Here is a 23,635-nt window from a genome sequence, read left to right on the forward strand (position 1 = left end):
ACAGCGAGCCTCAGGTCTGGTAGCTAGGGACAGGCGAGCCTCAGGTCCGGTAGCTGGGGACGGGTGCCACAGACGCAACGGCGGCGGGGAGCGCGCGGGCACGCACGCGTCGGCGAGGACGGCGACGGCGACAGAGCAGCACCAGCCGGGACGACCACCGACCCTTTCCGAACGCCAGCCGCCGCAGAGTGCGCGGCCCGGCCGGTGACCCGCTGACCTGGCCTCGGGCGGGGTCGGCCGACCGGCGCAGAGGCGCCCCCAGGTGACCGGCCGGGTCGGCCGCCCGGCAGGCCCGTCCCCAGCGGGTATCCGTGTTCGTCATGGTCGGACTGGTGATATTGACGTGTGCACCGTCAACTTGTTTTGATCATTGTGATGCCCACCGTCCATGCGGCAATCGAGACCCCCGGCTCAGGTCCACGTGATTTTCACTTGGTAACCGCTCCTGACGAGCTGAAGGGCTCGCTGCAATGCTACAACACGCGGAGATGGCCATGTTTGATGGTTGAGACTAATACCATCACCTGGACGAAGTATTATGTCCGTGTCCCTGTTTTTACGCGACGGAACGCGCGGCAGAGAAGTGTGTCCTCTGGGAGGGAGTTCAAATTTGTACGTCATTTGTGCCAGGCAAAAATACCGACGACAGTATCTAATCCTTGTTCATAGTTGTTCCTCTGGGAACATGAATCGCGGGGCCGCCGCTCACTAATATTACAGCCAATGAAGGACATGGCCAAAAGAATCGGTGATGTAGTTTTTGGCCATTGGAGTTAGTGAACTTGCTGATGATGTTGGGCTCATAATATGGAAATGTATTCGGTCCATATGGCTGCTCAGGCAGACAAACAATAGTTCGTACTTTGGGAACGTGAGGACGAGCTCATTATGCCTTAAGTCTGGTACTACCGCAAGCCAGCTGTCAGTCTCAGTCATTAGACTCTGCCAACACACGTTACAGTCAGCATAAATATATTTCAAACGCTGCAAAACATTCACAGTCAGGAGCGTATGCACATAGGTACACAGCAGGCAGGTGCCACCATCGCCTTCTTCAACAAATTTCTGTCACGTGCTGTAATGAACTTAACTTGACGCCGACAACTACAAATTTCAAGCAGTCACGCAAAAGGAAATGATCGAGAACACCCAATATTTGTTCGACGGCACATACAAAACTTGCACGCATTTGTGGTGCGTCGGATTTCAGTGAGCATGTTTTAGCTGTTCGGACCCTCCCCCCCCCCCCCCCTTACGAAACCCTGTGTACGTCACTGCTCATAGAAAATCCACTGGAATGTGTCATCATCGCTACCACAGTGCATGGATATTTCAGGAAATCCCAGCATTAACGCATACGGTACATCTTCACATAAATGGAACTCTGCAAGAATGAATACATACCTAATTTGTACGTCATCGGCTTAAATCGCAGCATTCGGTTACAACACATACCATAAATACATAAATGCACAATGTGATAAGCTAGTGCACACGTTGGTCAAGGAGTATAAAGCAGATTTTGTTAGTTATCTCGTTTTCCAACCCGCGGATGCAATATAACTTGGTTCTAACACAGCTACCAACGACAGGGGTGTGACACTCACCACGTCCTTCCTGGCTCCATTTCGTCACCTTGCCAGGGAATCGTCCAACCATCGCTGCCTCGCCACTCGCACAGCCGGCAGTGGTTCGCATAGTCCCCACTGGGCGGCGCTGATCGATGCACGGTGCTGAACACGGCTACACGCAGGCTGTGTTCACACGCGAGCTGCGTGTACAGAACCGACTGCTTCCGTTGTTCACGGGCGGGACTCCTCGTGCCCAGACTTGACAAGGCGACGCCCGTCGGAAATCGAACTAGGAACTTGAGCGGTCTTGAATCCCTCACCCCCTCGCCTCCCCCCCCCCCCCCCGCCAGTGCCAGCAGCGTCCACCGAAGGAAGCCTTTATCGCACTGACCGGAGCAACCTCACGTGGAGCTGGCTGACGCCTGAAGAGAGATCAAGGCGGCGAACGGTGCATTGTGTTGACGAGTTGGAGAAGACCGGGGCCCGCCGATCACGTGCGGGACAAACCACTGACGGACTTGGAGAGGCCCGGGGCCCGCCGATCACGTGCGGGACAGGTCGCTGGCGGATTTGGAGAGGCCCAGAGCAGACAGCCGACCGTCGGGGGTGGCGCTGCTCGCCGTGCGGCCTGCCAGCGTGTCCAGACCATCGGCCGTGCTGCGGCTTTGGCAGAAGGATGCGAATCAGACACGACAGACGCGGCGGGGGGGGGGGGGGAGGGGGAGTCGCCTACAGTCAGCGCGTGTCGTCCAGGAGGCGTCTGTCGCGAGCACCGGGATCAACCATGTGCAGACGCGTCCAATCCCACCTGGCTGCTGTCATGACCCCACCAAGTAAAGTGCTCCGCGCATGACGATCAAAGCCTGAACCCGGTCGTCAAGATCCGGAGACAGACAGCCCCAACCTCCAGCCGGTCACGCTGCTCCCCCTCCTCCTCTTGCCCTTCCTTTGGCGCGGACACGACTCAGGTCACGTCTCAGGGCTGACTGGCCAACCCACGCTTTACTGCTGTCCGAGCTAAGGTCACAGAAGGGACAGTCACTGCTTCAGGTCACGGAGGGGACAGTCACTGCCTCAGGTCACGGAGGGGACAATCACTGCCTCAGGTCACGGAGGGGACAGTCACTGCCTCAGGTCACGGAGGGGACAGTCACTGCCTCAGGTCACGGAGGGGACAATCACTGCCTCAGGTCACGGAGGGGACGGTCACTGCCTCAGGTCACGGAGGGGACAGTCACTGCTTCAGGTCACGGAGGGGACAGTCACTGCCTCAGGTCACGGAGGGGACAATCACTGCCTCAGGTCACGGAGGGGACAGTCACTGCTTCAGGTCACGGAGGGGACAGTCACTGCCTCAGGTCACGGAGGGGACAATCACTGCCTCAGGTCACGGAGGGGACAGTCACTGCTTCAGGTCACGGAGGGGACAGTCACTGCCTCAGGTCACGGAGGGGACAATCACTGCCTCAGGTCACGGAGGGGAGAATCACTGCCCCAGGTGACGGAGGAGACCTGAAGCACCTGCCGCCGATCAATCCAAGGTCAACAGCCGCGTCTGCATCACAATAGGTGGTAGCACGCGGTTTGCAACTTCAAGCCCGACTGACCAACACTTTACCAACAACTGATCTCGCAGTGATTGATGACGGTGGCATGTGTTATTAATACTCAATTATTACCTACTGATCTTAACATGGCTGAAAGTAGCCGCGGTGAGAGACCAGTAAGCGCCTCTCAGCTTCTGTACTTCTCTGCGGTGAGCAATGGCCGCTGCTGGCCTGTGTCAGATGATCTTTGACCTGGCGGCCCATGCCGAGCCGACACAGCCTATTGCCGGTGTGCTCGTACGCGTTGGAGCCTCAGCAGCTGAGTGTGTCGGTTAACACAGTCTCGGGTGAGACGAGAGACAACTTGACCCCCTCCGGAGGTTTTATAGAATGATGGCGTAGCCGCGCCAAGTTTTGCAGAGCTGTTTTCAACTGAATAACATAGCTTTTGGTATTAAAATTTAGACGTACCTTATAAGATCGCTGACCTGGCAGGTCAAAATCAGGTCATGGATTCAGCGATTTCAATACATAGAGAATCGTTCAATCTTATGCAACAACGAAGTGACGGACGTAATGTGGACGTAGCCATAGATATGAACGAAGCCATGATATAGATGTAAGGCAACACAACTGAATTAACAAATTCATCTGATCTGGGGTCGGGTGTGAAGATCAGACCAAGGTCGAAACCATCCCATTTCTTACCCCTAAGCTTAATGTGTGGCATAGTTCCGGGTGATCATTTTGGATCTGTTAATAATACGGACCGAATCATAATTTTCCATGGACCTCTCAAAGGTCAGAATAGGCCACTGACCAAAAATGACCCAGGTCAGCGATTTGTTTTGAGGGCATACCGCCCAACGTAACCCTTGATGCTTATGCATTGCAAAAAATCAAAGCGATCTTGCATAATGTTGATCTCCATGACCTTCAAGTCGAACAAAGTCACTGACCTTAAATGAGCACAAGTCACCTTTTGCTTAGAACAGGTAGTTAGTCTCACGGCGGCTGCATGAGGTCTGGAGGCTCTTTGGACACCGATTTGGAGCATTTGATCCAAAGGTCATGGTTATGACCAAAGGTCCTGATCCAAGGTCATGGCATGACAGGGACGTCAAATTTTGATACAAGCGAGTTCACATACGGGCCAATACACCCTGTGAACGTGGCGTCTCTAGATCTCTTAATTTTTGAGAACTCATGGGATTAAAGTGAGCCCCCACCCGACCGCAGGGTACTCAACCGGCCACCCACGCGCATGCTAAGCCTCATTGGAACACATAAAGTAGCGATGTAGGGACGTGGCCAGCAGAATGGGAAGGCTGCCCACAAACACATTTTTAGGGTCATTGCATTGGTGTTAAGATGTGCCGCTACCTTGCTGTGCTTCAGGCATTGCATTTTGCGAGAGATTCGGCATACCTACAATGCCTTCCCACTTTGTTTCTTCTACGATTAGGCGAAAACGCGACCTACAATCGGCATCGCTCTGACTCCGAAAAAATCGTGTGAAAACAGGAATATTCTGAGGTGTCTTTTAGCTTAACGGACACAAATCTGAGTTGTTTATTCAGCCGACCTAACCATAACGCTAGGCCCGTAAATGCTGCCCTACACCGGTACCCCCATATTTGGCACCATGGCACCGAACTGCGTCACACATATGGCAGGCATATTGCGTCACAAACATGCCTGCCATATTTGTGACGCGGTTCGCCCACAGGCGACGGCGGTTCGACACGTCGGCGAGCCAGCACCTGCCCCACGCATGGCGGCTGGTGCTGACGCTGGACTGGATGGCGCGGCGGCACGCCGAGCCGGCATCCTCGAAAGCCAGCAGCGAGGCGCGGGGGGGGGGGGTGCAGCACACGCAGACGTCACGAGCCCAGGACACAGTTTATTGCTGACGACGACTTGACGGTACGAAAGGACACATGACGTCATAAAGGTACAAAAATACAAAACAGGCCAGCGACGTGGCTCTTCGGAAGCGCCTGATGTAAGCGAAGCACGTGTAATGGACAGACTTGGAAGCGCACGGTGAGGTAACGACCACGTGTCTGTACACGTACGTGCCACGTACTTCAGAACGTACCACAGACTATGGGATCCAACATACAACGGCAAATGAAAGACCCCTTTTGATCATTGGGAAACTGGAAACCGACGCGATCGGATGTGACGTCACACAAGTCCTAACTACCGCCGCCGGTATGGAGTCCGTCTGGACATTGCAAAACCGGGGTTGAAACCTCACAGCATGGCATACAACTGTTCAGCCAGCCATGAAGTCTGCCAAAAGAAACAACACTGCAACAGTTACCCTACGCTCATGAACTTAACTAACAACTGCACTTCACACAAACTGCCTCGGAGAGCAATGGCCGGTACAGCATGCAAATGACTAGAAAATGAAAGCCCAGTGATGAGTACACACAAACCGGACCAACGGCTAATCTCAGGCGTGTTCGCGCACAGCTGCAATCGAATCTCGGCAATATAACCAGCTCACGGACTAATGTCCGCCGCGCTCACGCACGCGTTGCATTCCTGGCACGGATTTTCCCGTTTTGTAAGGAGTGGTAGAAAGTGTCAAAACGACATAACACCGACCACGCTTCAGAGAAGAAAGTCCGTTTCGCACGGGACGGTTGGTGGCGAAACTTCACCAAAGATTGCCTCGCGACTGGTACTATTCCGGCGTCGAAAAGCCTTAAAAACCATACGACCGTCCGGCCACAGACTCATGCAACGGGAGAAACGTACAAAAACAACGAGAAGAACGTCATCTAATTGATCAATATAAGCTGGATGTGGTTTCTTCTTTCCATTAGGATAGGTTCTACTAATCCCTATCTTACATTAAGAATGAAAGCCCAGTTTATAAAACATTAATGCTGATGAACAATTAGTTCCACAGCGAAGGGTTACGAATAAGCACACAACTGGGAATAAAACAGCTAGCATAAGAGGGTAGGCCTGTCTTGAGCAAATACAGCGGCAGACATCACGAAAGGTGATCCTAGCTGAGACGATATGGAAAATCCCGTTTTTTGCGCTTGATATGTGATCACGCGGATACCCACAGCAGCAAACACTTAATTCAACCGATGAAATCAGTTCTCATTCTTTGCTCTACCTTCAGGATAATGAAATACTCATCACTATCAGATCCTACAGGCGTGAACTACCTGAAAGCTGGGGGTCTTGACACTTGGATGACTGGTGTTGAGCAGGAAGATGTTCCCTCCCCCCCCCCCCCCCCCACCCTGTCTGTCCGTGAGCCCGGCCATGCTCGGCTCCGCCAGCTGCGTGACACCGGCCCGTCAGCTGTGACCCCAGCGAGCCCCGAGCACCGATCTGCCGACCCCGTCCGGAGCGTGCGTCTGCCGACCCCGGGTCGGCCGACACGGACACACGGACACACGGACAGGGACGGACGGCAGGCAACAGGCAAGCCGACGAGCGACTGGACCGACACACCGGCGCCCTGGCTGACGGACACGCCGTTGGCTGACGGACACGCTGCTGGCTGACGGACACGCTGCTGGCTGATGGACACGCCACTGGCTGACGGACACCCTGCTGGCTGACGGACACGCCGCTGGCTGACGGACACGCTGCCGGCTGACGGACACGCCGCCGGCTGACGGACACGCCGCTGGCTGACGGACACGGACAGCCTGGCTGACTGGCTGGCTGGTGGTGCCGTTACCTCAGGCCGCGACGGCTGCCGCTCTGTTTCCTCCGGAGGCAGGCAGCCACTGCGGGCGGGCAGGACACCCGGTCAGTCGGTCGGCGGTCACAGGCCAGCGGTACACTCCCATCACAGCTCCACACACCTCCGGGCGGCCTACCGCGCTGGGGGCGCCGGCCTCCTCCGTTCTGCTGGTCTGGTATGAGCTTCTACGGGGTGTGCTAAATGATAACCGAGGCAGCGTGGTGAGCCAGCCCGCCGAAGACACCGCTGACACTAGCTTCCCGGGGTTACTACCGACAATGCTAACTAGGAAGGCGACTGAAGCTAACTAAGCCAACGCAAGCGAACAGAACCAGGCCACACAAACCAAGCACGACATCCGCGGTGGGCAGTCGGTCAGCCGCGGCGGACTGTTGTCGAGCACGTGACCCAGACGACGCCAGAGCGGCGGCAAAACGAAACAAAACCGAACGGACCACTCACCAGCGCCCGGACAGAGCCATGCAGAGTCTAGTGACCACCACCACCTCACCCAGCACAGCTCAGAGTGCAGTGTTAGCGGCCGTGTAGAGGGCCGGCGCCTGGTTAGGCGCGCGCCACCAGTGACGGCTGAGGTTGTCAAGCAGTGACTGTATTGTGACACACTCCCACCCGCGCCGCTCCATCCTCCTTGAGAAGGGCAGACGGGTGAGACGCGTCGTGAACACCGACCGTGTTAACGCATGCAGAAGCGTCCGATGCCGGCGCACAACAGGTTAGACGCTCAGTTATTCGCAAACCAAAAGAAAGCTCCCCGAGCACTAACGCATACGGCCACGCCCAAGGGTCACACAAACTAAATATACTGGTGTCACGCCATTGCCACCTGCGGATAAGCAAACCAGTGCAGGAGGATGGGAAGTGGGTCCGTGGCCAGTAGTGCGTGGCACACGCATGCAAGGCGACGGCACGGAACTCCACGGCGGACTTAACAAATCGAGTAAAGGTGGGCACAAGGCGGGTCTCGCGATGGTAGGCGTACATACGGCCATCGGGGTACGAGGGGAGCAGACAACACGGCGCAGACGTCTCACTCAGCGACCCCGCCGCCGCCCGAGCCTCAGCGTCACAAACGGCATAGAAACCACGCGCGAAGCTGAGTTTAAGACAAGCGACCGAATAGCCCCGTCTCAACGCGCTTCAACAACGGCGGCGTCATATCTGCATACGTGTACAGCGACTGTTCGCGGAGCAGAGGACTTAGAACACAACCCTGAAGAACCCCACGCCCCTTGCCGCCATGATTGCGGCCTGAGCGAAGCCGCTCGAAGTTCGCGTGCTCCACCAAACGGAAGTGCCCTCAGGAGGGACTCCCGCCATGACGACCAGTCGGCTTCCATTGCCGTCTACAGTTACGCGCGCGCTCGATGACCACGTATCACGGCAACTGAGCAATCAGGCCCGGTCCAGGTCTGGTCACACCGCTGCTGGGTGACGTCACATTCCGTAATGTGTTCGCCTGTTTTGAGGCCCCCGAATACAGCGAGAGGCGAACACCTCGGAGACTAGCGAACTATGGAAGTGCCGCGACCCAGACCGGGTCAAGGGTCCCTTCCCGCCCCGGCCACCGACGGCCACGGCATCCACCGCCGGGCCTGCGCGGAGCTGGCCAACACCGACACCCAGCGGCGTCTCCCGCCACCCAGCGTCCCCACCTCGCCCGCCCCGGCCAGGACAGCGAGCGCGCGCCCCTCGAAACGAACAGGAGCGGCGACGCACTCAGCACGCCCGGGCTGTGGAGTCTACCGACACTACTGCTGGCGCGGCCGCCGTCAGCGCGCCGTCTAGCACTGCTCCATGCGGCAGCGGCCCTCCACCGCGACCTCGGCCGCGCTCGCGCCGGCCGCGGCGACGTCTAGGGCGCGGCGGCGCCCCTCCGTAGCTCACAGGCGCAGTCCTGCGGCGTGCGCGGCTGCTCCAGCAGGCCGTTCAGCACGCCCATCCAGGCTCGGCGCTCCTCGTCCGACTGCGCCGAGAACAGGTACGTCCGCTCCGGCGTGCGCAGGGTGAAGGAGAAGCCCTGCGGTCGGGTCGGCCAGAGGTCAGGCGTCACGAGACGACGCCACACCCGGCGGCAAGGCCTGGGGGGGGGGGACCCGCGCACCAGGAGCGCAAGCCCCGGCAGATGCGACCTCGGCTTTTGCAGCTCACGACTGCAAGTGACTAGCATATAAGCAAAAACGGTAAGATGACGAGCCGCATGCCACTGTGCGCGCATATGAATCAGGAGCATCCTGTCAGTCTCTTCCGGGTGCGAAATCAAAACGGGCTCACGTCACAGCGTCGGCCGGGCAGACAAGGCTGCTGCGGTCCACGCGCCCTAAAACCCAGACACCAACACGGCAGGCGCACAACGCCCGGCCTCCGTTGCACGCACAGGGGTGACGCGACCCCCCACCTCCTCCGACGGCGGCGTCAGCCGACCGGCGGCGCCCACCGGCCAACTCACGTGGTCCTTGGAGCCGGGCGGCACGTTCAGTCGCACCATGTAGTCGCTGCTGTCGCCGATGGGGATGGCGCCCTTGGGCACCGGGTCCTGCCGACAGAGGCCGGCGCGCCGTCACCACTCGCCGAGAGCGCAGCGACCCGACCGGGCGGCGCGCCGTCACCACACGCGTCCCCGGCGGCCGCCAGCTGCCAGGCGGCCCGCGCCGGTCCGACTGCGGGGCCTCAAGCTCGCCACGAGCTCATGGTGTTGGTAATGATTAGGCGTGAAACACGCATGACCCGTCAGATGCATGGAAACCTAACGCGTCCACCCCCGCTGATTTTTACGTGACGTAACGCACATGAACCAGCCACTGAGTCAATGGCAGGCTTCAGCAAAAGACCACACCTGACACAAAACATTTAAATGAGTCAATCCTAGTGCAAACACTACCATTAGGATCTCCCGACATGCCCATGTATCATCCCGTCCCGCCACCATGCGCCACAATCGTCACGTCTCGGCATTACTTCCGTTCCCACTTGCGCCCCGCTGCCGCGCAGTCCCCCGCGATGAGATGAGACACCCCAGGTGGACGTGCCGCCAGCGCGCGGGGCGCACGGGGCGCGGAGCGGTGACCAGCGGCTGCCGACCAGCACGCACCAGCGGTCCGTCGTGGTACATCAGCTTGCGGCCGTCCAGCGTGAACCAGCGGCGCCGGTACTGGTCGCCGGCGCGCGGCCCGATCTTGTACAGCCAGCCCTCCAGGGCGAAGTCGTGCGTCAGGCCCGACCGCAGCTGGCGGCGGCGAGGCGGCGCTCGTTCACGGCGGACTCCGCGGGACTCGGGCCGGCTGGGCGTCGGGGTGACGCCCGGCGGGGCTCCCAGAACGTCTGGTGCGGGCTCACAGCCAGCTCAGTGGGGGGCCAGTGTGGCTAAGCGGGGGCCCAGCATGGAGTGAATGTGGGGTCGATGTGGGCTTTGCTCGAGGCTTAATGACGTGAACTAGACGTGGTCCCGGACCAATTACCGTGGAAGATTTTCTCAAGCTCCGAGCGGGATATATTTCGTGTAAAGCAAGCTAGATCCGAGCTTAACGTGAGCAACGGCGTTACTGAGACAGATGCTTGTCACATTCCACACGGCCGGGCCCGGAGGGGGAGGACATTTACCAGGTGGATGGGAGTGTGTGACAAAGAGCGAAACAGAGGATCAAACAAAGAGGAGTCCAGGCAGGATGCTTTGCTGTCCACATGCATGTCTACCAGCATCCCAAAAGTCAACTGTTTGCCGATACATTACAGACTAAAAATGCCTTAAAAAGCAATGTCAAATCGCAGTCAATCCATCTAACGGTTTTTAGCTAAGCCCACAAACACTGCCATCTATCACCACTTAAAGGGACTGCTCCACATTCGTATGGGGTTTTGGACGCCTAAAAAGCTATGCTCATTATCATTCCTTGCAGTTCACCGCCATGTCCCTTAAGAACTCCAATTACTTGCCAAAATGCCCAAACACACGCGCACATGGCGGCTGGCAGAGCAAGTGAGTCATGCCGGCCGGCAGAGTGGCGACTCTGGCGGCGTAAGATCGTTCCATTACGTTACCAAAGACGCAAAGATGAGGACAATTCCTAGGTCGCGAAATGCCGTTTAGAGCAGCCTCTTGTACTAAACGCTTATCAAAAGTGACAAGTGAGCTTTTCCCATCATATCTGATGTTTGCCTCAACATCTTAACGTGTGGAACAGTCCCTTTACGGGCGGCAGTGGTGCGAACGTCTAGTTCCCGCCGCCTCCGCCAGCTGGCAGCAGTGTAGCTACGTACCTCGGCCACCGACGTGCCGGGGAAGGCCACCAGCAGATTGTTGAGCTTGGCATTCCGTATGGCGTTGTACCAATCCACCACCGTCTGGCCGTCATTATGGTACACGTAGATATGTCGGATGCTCCCTGATTGAGACGGCTGGGGTCAACGGATGTGGGGGCGAGGCACCGCGTGACAGGGGCGGCTAGCACGGCAACAGCGCGTGACAGGAGCGGCTATCGTGACAGCACTCCGCGACAAGGGCGGCTAACGCGGCAACACCACGTGACAGGGATGGCTGACGCGGCAACACCGCGTGACAAGGACGGCTAACGCGGCAACACCACGTGACAGGGGCGGCGAATGCAGCAACACCACGCGACAAGAACGGCTACCGCGGCAACACCACCGTGAGGCAGGAGAGGTGCATGACCAAGAGGGGCAGTGGCTCCCAGAAAGGAAAGCGCACGTAACGACCAACCTGAGTTCCTTGAAGATCGAATGGGGGAATAAAAGGACGCTTTCGCAACCATGTTGGCTGCCTGGTTGCAAACAAGAAGCATAAGCTTCCACATCCCTCGCTGGCATGACGAAGAACCCCCCCCCCCCTCCCAATGAAGCCAAAGCGTGGCAGGGCCTCCGAATTTTCGGTCTCGTCACATTTCGCTGCGTTCAGCCCGCGACCGCCAATGCCAGCCTATCTATGAGCCAGCGATCTTCCCACTGAAATCACTGACTGAAATCAGCCACTGCGATCATTCGCTGCACTTCATGCAATTACCCACAGCAATCACAAGACATTACAATCACACTCTGCACTAACTCACCGACCCCGAGCCAACCGCCCGCTCGTTGCAAACGCATGCATAACCTCGCTGGTCGGCAATCCCTCCCACCAGACAGCCACCACTCCGTCTGAGAGACTCTCTGACGGGTGCCATCAAGTCTGCGATCGAAAATAACCTAGACGACCCGTGCACAACCTCGTGCACAACCACAACAAGGCCTCAACGCGACCCTGCCCTTGTGTGACCTTGACCTCACCGTCCGAGACGTATGTGATCTGCATGCCGTTCGGGTGGCCGACCTTGTCCGGCACGAACGCCACGTTCAGCGAGTTCAGCATCATCGTCAGCTTGGGGTCCTTGCCCTGCAGGGACGACCGGCACCGGTCAGCAGCAGCCATCGCGTGGGGCCGGCAGAGGTCGCGTCAAGGTCACACCATCGGTACGCCAGCCGGTATGCCCAGTTGTCATCGAGATATCCGCGTTGCGAGACTGGTGCAAGGCCATGCCACCAACTTAACTTCAAATAATTCTAACTAATTATCATAGGATGCCAGACACCTTGCTTCGTGCCTGCAATGCGCGAGCTCGATGACAAGGCCGTCTTAATGCGCCCCACCATGTCCAGTCCGCAGTCCCACGGAGAATCCCATCACAAGCTCGACCCCCATCACCCGGACCCGCCGTCGGCCGTCGCCGCACGGCGGCGGCCCGACGAACGTCTAGTTTCCGCCGTCGCCGACAGATGGCAGCCGTACCGCCTTGACGTGGTACGAGAGCACGTTCTGCGACTCCGAGAGCACGAAAGTGCGGATCTCGAACTTGGAGCTGTCGCGGCCACGCTTGAACAGCGAGCCGGTCTTGGTGGAGGTGGTGTAGGCCACCTGGCGGTCCGGGTAGACGAACTCCATCCGCTCGTACTTGGCGCGGATGAACTGCTCCAGCAGCACGCTGCAGACGGAGGCACGCCGGCGGTGAGAGCGACGATGCCACGCACTACATATGGCTCGCGATTGTGGAAGCGTCGATCGCTCGGACAGGCGGCGAGCGTGTAACTACTCGACAGCCTGGAGCGACTCATCAGTCGTGCGGGGACCGAAGGCCGCACAGGACTTCAGCTACGGTCACATGACTGGTAAGAGCTGTGCAGCTGTCTCGCTGAAGGTTCGTTCGTTGTTCTGCAAATGGTTGGCAACAAGCCCCACAAAGAAGTCACTATGAACGATCGTAAGTGAACGTTAAAACCACGCGATAAATACTCAGCCGCCTTCCTCAATGATCAAGTTGTACACAACGTGACGAGGGCCAGAATGAGGACCATTCACGGCGCAGCGATCTCAACATACAGCAGCCTCACCGGACTTGGACCCCGGGTGGCCCTCGTCGCGCCAAGCTCAAAACCAACCAAGAACAAAAGTCGGCCCGGCTGGAGTTCCTGCACCCCAGGCGCTCGCTCTCCGCCAATCCAGCGTCAGCCTCGGGCACGCTCACGCGCTGACAGGTTGCACGTACTTGGGCGCGAGGCAGTCCGGCCGGCGGTAGCAGTCAGGCACGTGCTGCTCGTAGTGGGCGTTCACCAGCGTGTTGCCGTTCTCGGCCATGAACGCCAGCTGGCCGTCGTCTGTCCACCTGGTGGCGCAGCAGGCGACGTTGGTCCCAGGCGTCACTCGCGCGGATGCCGCGCGGCCGGTACGCGCGCGCAGATGCGACCACAGGACACGTAACGGACGGCAGGCACGCGGTGACCGGATGGCGCACTCCCCCCTCGGCGAAGGACAGACCACGTCGACGCCGTCCGTCCTGCCGCAGTCCAGACAAACACACCGCACGCACATCGGCGCCCGCGGTCCACCTTCCGTAAAACGCGACAGGTAGACGACCTCACAGCCCACACACGGGAAGCGGCTCGACCGGCCGCCTACAGCCGCCGGCACACGAGGCGGCGATCACAGGCGAACACCGCGACCGGCGGCTCGCCAGCCATCGACACGGACCGCTCCTCCGAGGACAGACGTCGAGGTCTCGACGCCAGCCGATCGCAGTGGCCAGCTGCGGGCGCAGCACCATGGCGGGGTCAACATGTCATGCGAGAAAGTGGGCGGCTGCGTCCGTCGTTAATGGCTGTTGCCGGCTGTAGCGGCCGCTGTCCAGTGCGCCCGCGGCGCCGGCAGCTGTGCCGCCCGGTGGGAGGCCGCGCTCACCTGTCGTGCTTGAGGTGTTTGGTCTGCGATATGTGCGTGCCCATCTGCCGGTGCACAGCCACGCAGCGCGTGCACAGGAACACGCCCAGGTTGTGCGACGCGTACTCCACATCTGCAACAGCGGGCACGGGCTGTCGTAGCGGCGCGTGGCGGGGACGAGGGCGGGGTCGGAGGTCACAGCACTGCACGGGTCGGTCTGGAGGCAGCGGACGCCCGCGGCGCACACGACCACCGGCCTTAACGTGCTGCCGCGCCAGCTGTAGAGCTCTGACTCATACATCTGCCGGATGCTCGCAAAAGCGCGTGAACAAAAACAACGAACCAAATGGCCAAGATAAACAGACATGCTAGCATGGGACAGCACGAATGGTGAGTGGCACTGAAAATGCCGTCATAGCAGACCAGAACCAAACTGGAGGCAAAAGAGTTAAATACTTTAGAGACGACAGAAACCTGTCTTTTCACGCACAAAAACCACAAAATCGATGCACACGTAAAAGCGGTGGATATGCTCGCAGTGGTAATGCACACTAAACATTATGATCATGCATACGCGATTGGCATGCCTTCAGCCCTTATGTCTCAAGTTATGGAGCTTGTGTGTTAGAGCACCTATGCCATCAATAAATCCGTGATTTACAATTGTCTGGAATGAGCGGAAAGTGTTTTCCAAAGAACAGTTCTCAACTTATCCAGAGCCTGAGATCCTCACATACTACCGCTTTAACGCTCTGGCTTTAGCCAAGCCGAAATCAACCAAATCGATGTCCTTATTAGAGCAATAACGTGCGCCACTTGCCTCCGGATGTACCCACGTCATGGCTACACTTAGGCAACGTAACTACAGAGTGCAAATAGAACTCCCACCAACTGGAGACTTCAACGAAATCAGGAGTCAATCGCAACCATGGCCATATGTGATATACAAACATTTTTAAAACGTCCCGTATCTTTCATGTTCACGAAGCAGAAGTCAGTGTGCTGGCGCTCCATAAAAGCGGCGTGGTAACGGATATCCCGTTGCACTTAACACAAGAAAAACAAAATCAATACATGCATACCGACAAGACAATGCCAATCATGCTACACCCAGTACGGCACACTGGTCGCCTTGCCCGCCATGTACGTCCAAGGTTACAGCGTGCGTACACCGTCGCATGGGAAGGCAAGACCCGCAAGAAGTGGAAGTACTACCACCGCGTTTGTCAAAGCAAAGCGTATCCTAACCCATTTTGAATCCAAGTACAGGACCACTCGCAACTAAACACGTGCCCTGAAACATGTGGTGCGTCTGGTATCGCCGGGATGTATCGAGCCCATTCAAACTGCCCCGCAGTGGGCCGGCGGCGATATACGGCTGCCCGCCGGGAGATACCCCGCGCCGCTCCGCCGGCCGCCGCCGCGGGCGGCGCTCGCCGGGGGCGGTCGCCCCCTCCCCTCCGCTGGAGGCCGCGCTCTTCCGGTGCGGCCGTCCGCCGCCGGATGATAGCGGCGGCGGCGGCGGCGGCGGCTCCAGCGCCATCCCCCCCCCCCCCGGGGGCGTCGGGAGGTGCCGGGTGCGCCGGCGATCACGGCGGTGGCCAGGCCGGCGACGGCCGCCGGTGGCCGTCAGGCGGATGATCCCGACGGCGGGGATGATCACGACGGCGGGGATGATCGCGGTGGCGGGGATGATCACGACGGCGGGGATGATCACGGCGGCGGGGATGATCACGGCGGCGGGGATGATCCCGATGGCGGGGATGATCACGGCGGCGGGGATGATCGCGGCGGCGGGGATGATCACGACGGCGGCAATACTCGCCGTGGGAATTAGTCTAATCGGGAAAGCACCCATGGTGATGCAGTAGTCTGACCGGGTCCACCCCTGGCCGACGCCGGACAACGCGGACACCAGCCAGACTCTGGCGTTTCCGGCGAGGCTGCAGTCACACTGAAACTCATCCTACTGGCTTCTGATAGCAATGAGCAACAGGAACGCAATCTGGTTGGTAGCCTAGACAAACCAAAACTAAAGCAGCCTGTAGAAATAAGAAGCACATTGGTTTCAATCCTTCTTAGGCATGAGCACAGTTTACAAAGTGACTCAGTCTCCCACTTCTACACATGATACCATTGTCTTTCTACACAGCTTAAGCATTAAAGGTTGCTGTCTACTCCACCAACTGAATGTGTAGTAAAATCAATGGTGAAACATGCATAGTATTGCTGCTTGGGGCCACTATAACCTCTGTTTAGATGACTTGTTGTTTCAAAAATTAGGAGGTAATACAGAGAAGTACTGAACATATCATGCAGTACCTACCACTTGAAGCAAAACTTATGTGATAATGGTAACAGCCATTCAATAGGCACCAAGGAATCATCACAGGTGGCAAAACAAAGGATGTTACTACATGATTTGTGAACAATGTTCTGGAAAAAGTTAGCTACACTGGGCCTAATCAAAGTATTTCACAGATTATTGAGGAATATCTTATCTAAAAAAATGTCCAACATAACTTTACTAGCACAGAAAAGAAAGCTGGTGACACTGTCAACAAAATTTGCAGTGAACTTAACACAAGTTGACTCTATATGCAATATTTATGAATTAGATCTTCATCACCTGGATTCTAAGGACTACTCACATGACTGAATGCATATGAATATATTGATGGAAGGTAAGAACAGGAAGTGATAAACAATGCACATGTTGCTGGTATCTCCATAGAAAACCAGATAGCCTAGTGAGAACCATGAGATAATGCAGCTTAAGTATTTGTAGAGAAACTGGTTTGAGTCTCATTAATATTGGTATATTTTTCTAACAGCATTGCTCAATTAACAGTTACACAGCCCCCACTTTTCCAGATACATTCATGGAAAATCTCTATTTCAAAACAATACATCCAATAAGGAATGCAGTATAAAAAGACATGACTCTGATAAATGATTTGTGGGACAGGATAACCTTAGCACCAACATTGTTGAGCAGTTAATTTAATGCATCATATAAAGTGGAACTGAGGCTGCCCCAACCAGCACTCAGATCTCTAAGAGCTCCAAGCATCTTACTACCACCCATGTCTCTTTCTTAGACTGGCAATACACTCCCAAGCCCTAGCTACAACACAGAAATGACAAAAGTTCTTCTTCATTACCAAAGTGGCTTTACAGCATTCAGCAACTGTGGTCACATGGTGTTACTGATCTCCCACTCTGGCCAGAAGGGTGGATACTAATGGGAGCCAAGCCTCATACCTCGGGTTTCTCAGATAGGCTATGAGCTATTAATACCCTGGGAGAACTCCCTCAACAAACCTTTTTGCACATATGTTGCCTTCAAATAAATTGGCATACCATAATGTATCACATTTGGTACAATAAAAAATGTTCATGTAAAACATGCAGTAGATTCAACATTGTAAGTGCTCATGTAATTCAAGAATACTACATCATTAGATAGGAATCATTCTAAACCAGATGCAACAGTGCATATGATATCAAGGTGTAGGTGTGTCAGTGTAGGTGTAGGTACACCATATCAGGTGTAGGGTATCATAGCACATGAGAGCATCTGGTCTGGTGCATAAGAGCAGCATCCAGCTCACTGATGTCCTGTAGGCTTCCAGTGCACTGAATATTTTTATTTGCAAACCAATACACATGCTTCTTTTCTTCCCCCTATGCCATGATAGTGCCCCACTTATTCCACCCTTCACAAAACCAATTCACCTTAATGACTTTGCCTTAAGTTCATCTAAAGTGCAGTGCAAAGTGCACCTCATGCAGTTTACTTACTTGGCCCCTTACAGTCAGCACATTTTTCATTGCCAGGAAGACTGGCAATTTCGATGATCCTTTTACTTTTATCAGACATGGCTTGTTGCCTATGCAACTGCTATCCACAGCAAGATTCAACGCGTGGATATCTGCAACAGACGCACTGCACTCCCTCGGCCAAAGCTGGAACGGTTAATGGCTTTAACGCACGCCGTATATTGGAAACCAACAGTATCTTCGCAAGTAACACCCGGCACGTATCAAATGGTCCCCATCGCACCACAGATGCACTACAGATGTGCCTTCCAGTTGTAAGGGATGTAGGTAACTGGGCAGGAGAATGGAGGAACCGGCACTAAGGTAGATGGTCCGTGGCTCAAGCACAAAGTGTGGGATGATGAGTTTTTAATGTTTTTCTAAATTTTGATTGGTGTATGGAGTTTTATGACGTCATTTAATGAGAAATGATTTTTGCGCACTATCACTCCACGACATTCGGTAGATTTAGACTTCCATTAGAATATAGTTGGATACATGAGCAACGCTATTTTTTACGAAAATAGGCAGCTAGGAATAAGTGCCCAGCCATGGTGGGGTTTATTTTCAAAGGTACCTACAAAAATAAATCGGAGGTTAGTTTGATTTAAACGTGCTTGAGACTTTACGTTTCCATCATCGGCTGACAGCTTAACTGTAGCCAGTCGTGTGATCCGTGGGATTCTATTGTCAAATGTGATACTGAAGTTAAGATAAAAGGATTATTTCGATATTTAACGATCTATCATTCATGTTTAAGCACATTTTTCCACGTCACAGGGTCTTAATAATGCTCTAGGTATAGTCTATTCATACGCAGCGTAACATCGGCTGAAACTTGTAGGTAAATGCTACAGCTCTAAATGGATTAGGCAAGGGACCCAATCAGCTGACCGATGTAAACAACAACAAAGAGCTCATGACGTATGATGGTGGGAGGATACCGCTGGAGGTTGGTGCCTTGTGCGCATGTTGTGTGGAATGTAAGTCACCCAGATACTTTGTCGGACGCATATGGGGTCCAAGTTGTGGATGGGAATCATGCAGTTACGTTGAGAAAGCGGGAGGGCTAAACGTGCATACTCTGTACTGTTACCGGTTTTGCTTTCACCGTAACCATTACGAACTCCCAGTCATCGCGGAGCGTTTCCATTATTTCATATGGATGGATGTTTGTGTTTTATGACAATTTTTGTTTTCATACCTGGCTTGGTTGATTCCTGAGGCTGTTGTACTGATGTCTGTGTTGTCAATATCAGTTCAAATGCAAGTGGGAAACACCTGTCATTTGTTGGTGTGACTGATGTGTGATGGCAGTTATGTAGCACATTACCTGTATCCCAGATATTCCTGCTCTATTCTTTTTATTACTTATTTTGCATGTTTATGTATGGCACAGCTCTATGTTTCATCTTGCATGAAGTAGAATAGTTGTAATTAGGAGTTTGGTCTACTCTTCATTTTAGCATGTGATGATAACTGAATTATGTGACATTTACTTTCAGTTATATTCTCATAGAACCTACATACTTTAATTACATGTATCATAGCCCCATGGGTAATTCAGTTCATTGCCTGGGCCTTTTGGTTGAAATCTGTCATTCATTTTTTTAGGTCTTACCACCATGACATGGCAATGTGATTTTTTTCCCAGGAAGTGAAGCTGCCATGACTGATATCAAGATCAGACATGCTTGTCCAAATGTTCTATATATATCATCTTCTCCATCCCTCAAGTCAACAATCTGTGGATTAGGTAACATCAGTTATGCTCTTCCAGGATTGGTTTGAATTTTGCATATATCATCCTTTATTCCAGAATATTTTATCCATGTTATAAAATGTAACAGGAGATTAACAGCATATTTAACATCCTATAAATGCTGAGCTTGTATAGTATCATAACTAGCATTGTTCTTTTCAGAGAAATATGCATATATTTATCCTGATAATCACATTTTATTTCATACCATCATCTTTCATGGTTTCCATGGTTACCTCTCAAGAGCAGCTTGTCATTGGTCATATGTCTGTTTTGCAGGCCTCTGTGCTGTCAGCCTGCTGTTTTTCTTACAATGTGAGGGTGAGTATTTTCATTATCTGCAGATGGGCCCAGCTTTCCACTTTTGTGGTGTCATTGCAAGCAACCACATTTTTTTGTATGGTTCCTTATTTCATTGCTTCCATCCTGATTGCAGGAATACTGTGTAAGGCCTTGTGTTCAATCCCACCTTTGTCTGTAGTGGTTTTCTCAGGAAATATGTGGCATGTGTCCAGAGCCTGCCATGGTTGGCCCATTTTGGGTCTGGAACAAACCTATAGTATCCTACCAGATGTAAGGCTAGCATTACTTTGCTGTAGTTCCAAACTGCAGGGTTTTTATTGCATCATGCAACTTAATGCTGTCATTACTTGCAACAAGGATGAAAAGTATAGCAAGTGTTGTCATCTTCAGAGTGTACGCTGGCATCAGTGGCATTCACGGCGGCCCTGCTGGGAGCTGGCCTATCTGAGCTCGGCGAGTGGGAGGTGAGACGCGCTTCCTGGCCGCGGGCACCCGCCCTCCAGCCAGGGCTGGCGGGAACCACCGCTGCTGCGGGGTCCGACTTGGCGGCACAGTCTCCGTCTGCGGCGGCACAGCGCCGTCTCTCGGCGCTGTAGCCCCTTGGCGGCACAGTCTCCGTCTGCGGCGGCACAGCGCCGTCTCTCGGCGCTGTAGCCCCTTGCCTCCGGCCGGTTCCATCGCGCGAGATTTGGTACTGGCACGCGACCAGAAAAAAACAGCCAGTGGATGTTCCAGAAGGATGGCTTTATATCATACCATGATCATGCAACCAGGTCGAAGCACAGCACCATGCCCGTCCCATGCTCACGAACGCTTTGGGTGAACCTTATGGTGAGGCATGTCTAGAAAAATCAAACAATCCTATTTCTGGCGTCTGTGCTGAATTCAGCAGGCATGGGGTTGGCGCGAGATTGAACACGCCGACAGTAGCCACACGCCGGAGGATGGGGAGGGGGGGAGGGGGCGTTCGCGCCCGCTCGCGATCCCATCTCGAGTCACTTCAGGCGCTCTATGTTTGCCCTTGACAGATGCGGCCTGCGGCCGGTGGCGGCGGCCGAGTTAAAGGCCATGCGATGTCAGAGGGCGGGGCGGACTGTGTCGAGCATTACGGCACGACAAACTTTCGCCGCGACATGTTGCCGCTGACTTGGAATTCTGCCATCGGATGGCTGGGTTTAAGGCTCACAAAGCAAGTGCTGCGTAGGATGCGCTGTGGTCACGGCATCCATCCATTTCAAAGGCTCAGACTATTGTTTTTAAGTTAATAATCACTTCAAAACGTGGTGAACGCCCTGCGCAGCATGAGTCTGTGTTCCTGTGATCGAGGCGAACCGTGCCGCCATGTGACGGCCTGGCGCTGACGGCTGGCCATGAGGCGCTGGCCGCGCCTCCGCCGCGTGCGCGGCGCGTGCTGACCGCCCGCTGGGGTCGGCCGGCCTGGGCGCGGCGCCGCGCTGGCCTCCTGACCTTATGACCCGTGCCGCAGGACGTGATCACCGACCGCAGCTCCGGCCAGCTGGTCATGTGTCACCGGAGCTGGCACGAGCGGCTGATGTCGCACACGTGCCGCACCAGCGTCACGCCGCTGACCCAGGTCAGTGTCACCACCAGTTGGTGCCATCAGTGTCACGTGACAGCTAACGCAGGCGATCTAACGCCCCGTCAGTGTCCAGCTGTCCCAAGTCAGCGTCGTTTCATCGCCCCGCGGCTTACGCAGGCTTGCGTCACCAGTCTCCGCTAGCGTGACCGCCGCGCCTTCCCGTGTCGCCTCGGCCAAGCTGCAGTGCTTGCTTGTGTCGCCAGGTGTCGGGCGTGTGTCTGATGACCGCGGGCCGTGGCTGGCGTGGCGTCTGCTTGGCGCCCTGTCTGCGCCTGCGCACGGGAGGAGCGACGCCTCTCTTCAGGCGCAGCTTTCCTCCTGGACGTCAGGCGTGAGATACGACCGCCGCCGCTGCGGGCCGACTGGGCAGCCAGCGGGATGGAAACACACGGCCAGATGTGGTGGAGGGTTTCATTTGGACCAGACACTGCTTTGGCGAGCGTCAGCCCGTTTTGTGAGACGTGAGGCTGGTCGGACTTGCCCTTACTCGGCCACTGTCCGGGTGGTGTGTAACGGATGCTCAATGGTTTGCCAGGTAGCAACGCACTACGAGGAAGCCAGCGACAGCCGCGCTATCTCGGATCCCGCGATATTGCACCTGAATGTATCTTGTATTCGCATTTGCTCTTGATGCCTTCAGTTTGCCTCGCTCTTGGGAGCAGTGGACGCCTCGTAACGCGTGCGCCTCTGCGCCCTGCACCGCTGCCGGCTGTGAGCGCGCCTCCTCCGCCGGCAGGGAGCTGCGGGCGCTGATCGATCAGCTGACAACGTTCCTGGGACTGGCGCGGCTGCAGTCGGTGGAGGGCGAGCCGACCGACTGGGAGCTGGAGCTGGAGCCGGAGCTGGAGCCGGAGCCGGTCACCACTCTGGAGAGCCAGTCCAAGGCCATTCGGCTGCTGCTCGCAGACAAGGCCTGCACCGAGCCGTGAAGTCACGTGCGGGATGACGCAGTCTGCGGTGACGTCATGCACAGGGTGACGCATCGGACTGCGGCCAATGGGACGTGATATCGGGTCGTGACGTCAGACCTCGGGTGATGTCATATGGAGCACGCCCAGGGTGACACCATGCCCATCTTTGGCTTCAAGAGTAGTGTGTTAGGACGTTTTCAGGCCGACTTTACATAGAGTGGTGACATTTTCAGGGTGACCAAGCAGTGACGTCATACGCGTGACATCATACCTGGTGTGGTGTGGCCCCAAGGTGCCGCTGTCGGAGTGGCTCTGCGGTGGGGGTGGGGTAGGGAGGGGATGGGGGGAGGGGGGCAGGAAGGCCGTTCACTGCCGGCCTCATGCAGAAAGATGATGTCAATGACATCATTTGTATTTCCGCCGGCTCTGCTCAGGTCAAGAGCTGAGTCGAGTCGAGAGCGAAGACGGCGGCGAAACGTCGGATAGGGCGTGGCTTTAACGCATCGCGTAGGAGATTGTGCTGTGTTCGAAACATAACATTAAGGTCGTGTCCGTGTGGCCTCCCATACCGACTGTCTTGTCGCCAAGAAGTTAGCCAAGTTGTCCTGACGTGAGGTAGCGTCCGATGCGGGAAGTGATGGGCCTCTGATGCCCGTCCGATGCGGCCTGTGATGGCCCTCGTCGCTTGGCTCGTCGATCCGTAAGCTGCTTGTGCGTGACGACCAGGCCTGATTTGGCCGGACAAGGTGGGCGTGGTCTCTCTGATTTGGCCGGACGAAGTGGGCGTGTCCTATCTGTCGCCGCGCTCGTGCTATTGGCGGCCACTGGATCCGCTGCCAGCGGTGTACCCTGGGCACACGACGTGCTGACGGTGTGTTGTTTTCCACTTAAAGTTTGCCAGTGTTGCAGTTGTTTTCCAGTTAAGTGTGTGACCGCGTCCCTGCCTTCCGGTCCGGCCGTTGGCACCGTGCCTGGCCTTTGTCAGCATGTGCCTCCGTGCGCCTTGTGCTGTGCCACGTGCCATACAGGGCGCAGCTCTGGGAAGTGAGACAGAGAGTACGGGTACTTGCGCTGTACACAGCTTTAACGATGATCCTTCAGTCTGATCGCGGCCTGTTGGGGGGAGGGGGGAGGCGTGGCTGCTTTTGGAGGGCGTTGCGCCGGTTTTCGTAT

General features: G+C 55.6%; 2 protein-coding genes across 4 annotated transcripts; one reads left to right on the top strand and one right to left on the bottom strand.

Annotated features, from left to right (window-relative positions):
* Positions 1 to 1,931: 1,931 nt before the first annotated feature.
* Positions 1,932 to 18,155, bottom strand: LOC119114053 (arf-GAP with dual PH domain-containing protein 1). Its single transcript, XM_037238281.1, has 11 exons — positions 17,869 to 18,155; positions 14,086 to 14,197; positions 13,397 to 13,513; positions 12,643 to 12,835; positions 12,144 to 12,249; positions 11,121 to 11,245; positions 9,955 to 10,089; positions 9,313 to 9,399; positions 8,751 to 8,883; positions 6,840 to 6,888; positions 1,932 to 2,234 (listed from the first exon to the last, which is right to left on the bottom strand). The coding sequence occupies exons 1-11, from the start codon at positions 17,945 to 17,947 to the stop codon at positions 2,114 to 2,116; spliced, it is 1,257 nt and encodes a 418-aa protein (XP_037094176.1). The 5' UTR covers positions 17,948 to 18,155; the 3' UTR covers positions 1,932 to 2,113.
* Positions 18,156 to 18,795: 640 nt separating this feature from the next.
* LOC119114222 (uncharacterized) lies at positions 18,796 to 22,689 on the top strand. 3 transcript variants are annotated; one of them, XM_037238420.1, is made up of 7 exons: positions 18,796 to 18,838; positions 19,541 to 19,642; positions 19,928 to 19,969; positions 20,342 to 20,415; positions 21,438 to 21,545; positions 21,755 to 21,882; positions 22,288 to 22,689. In XM_037238420.1, exons 2-7 carry the CDS (start codon positions 19,555 to 19,557, stop codon positions 22,478 to 22,480), a joined length of 633 nt encoding a protein of 210 aa, XP_037094315.1. In that variant the 5' UTR covers positions 18,796 to 18,838; positions 19,541 to 19,554; the 3' UTR covers positions 22,481 to 22,689. The 3 variants fall into 3 exon arrangements, with proteins under 3 accessions (XP_037094315.1, XP_037094314.1, XP_037094316.1); XM_037238419.1 differs by having other exon boundaries at positions 18,805 to 18,869; XM_037238421.1 differs by lacking the exon at positions 18,796 to 18,838 and adding an exon at positions 18,912 to 18,932.
* The last annotated feature ends 946 nt before the right edge of the window (positions 22,690 to 23,635 follow it).

This window comes from Pollicipes pollicipes, unplaced genomic scaffold (genome assembly GCF_011947565.3).
Source record: "Pollicipes pollicipes isolate AB1234 unplaced genomic scaffold, Ppol_2.1 Scaffold_7262;HRSCAF=8765_pilon_pilon_pilon, whole genome shotgun sequence".
NCBI lineage: Eukaryota > Metazoa > Arthropoda > Thecostraca > Pollicipedomorpha > Pollicipedidae > Pollicipes > Pollicipes pollicipes.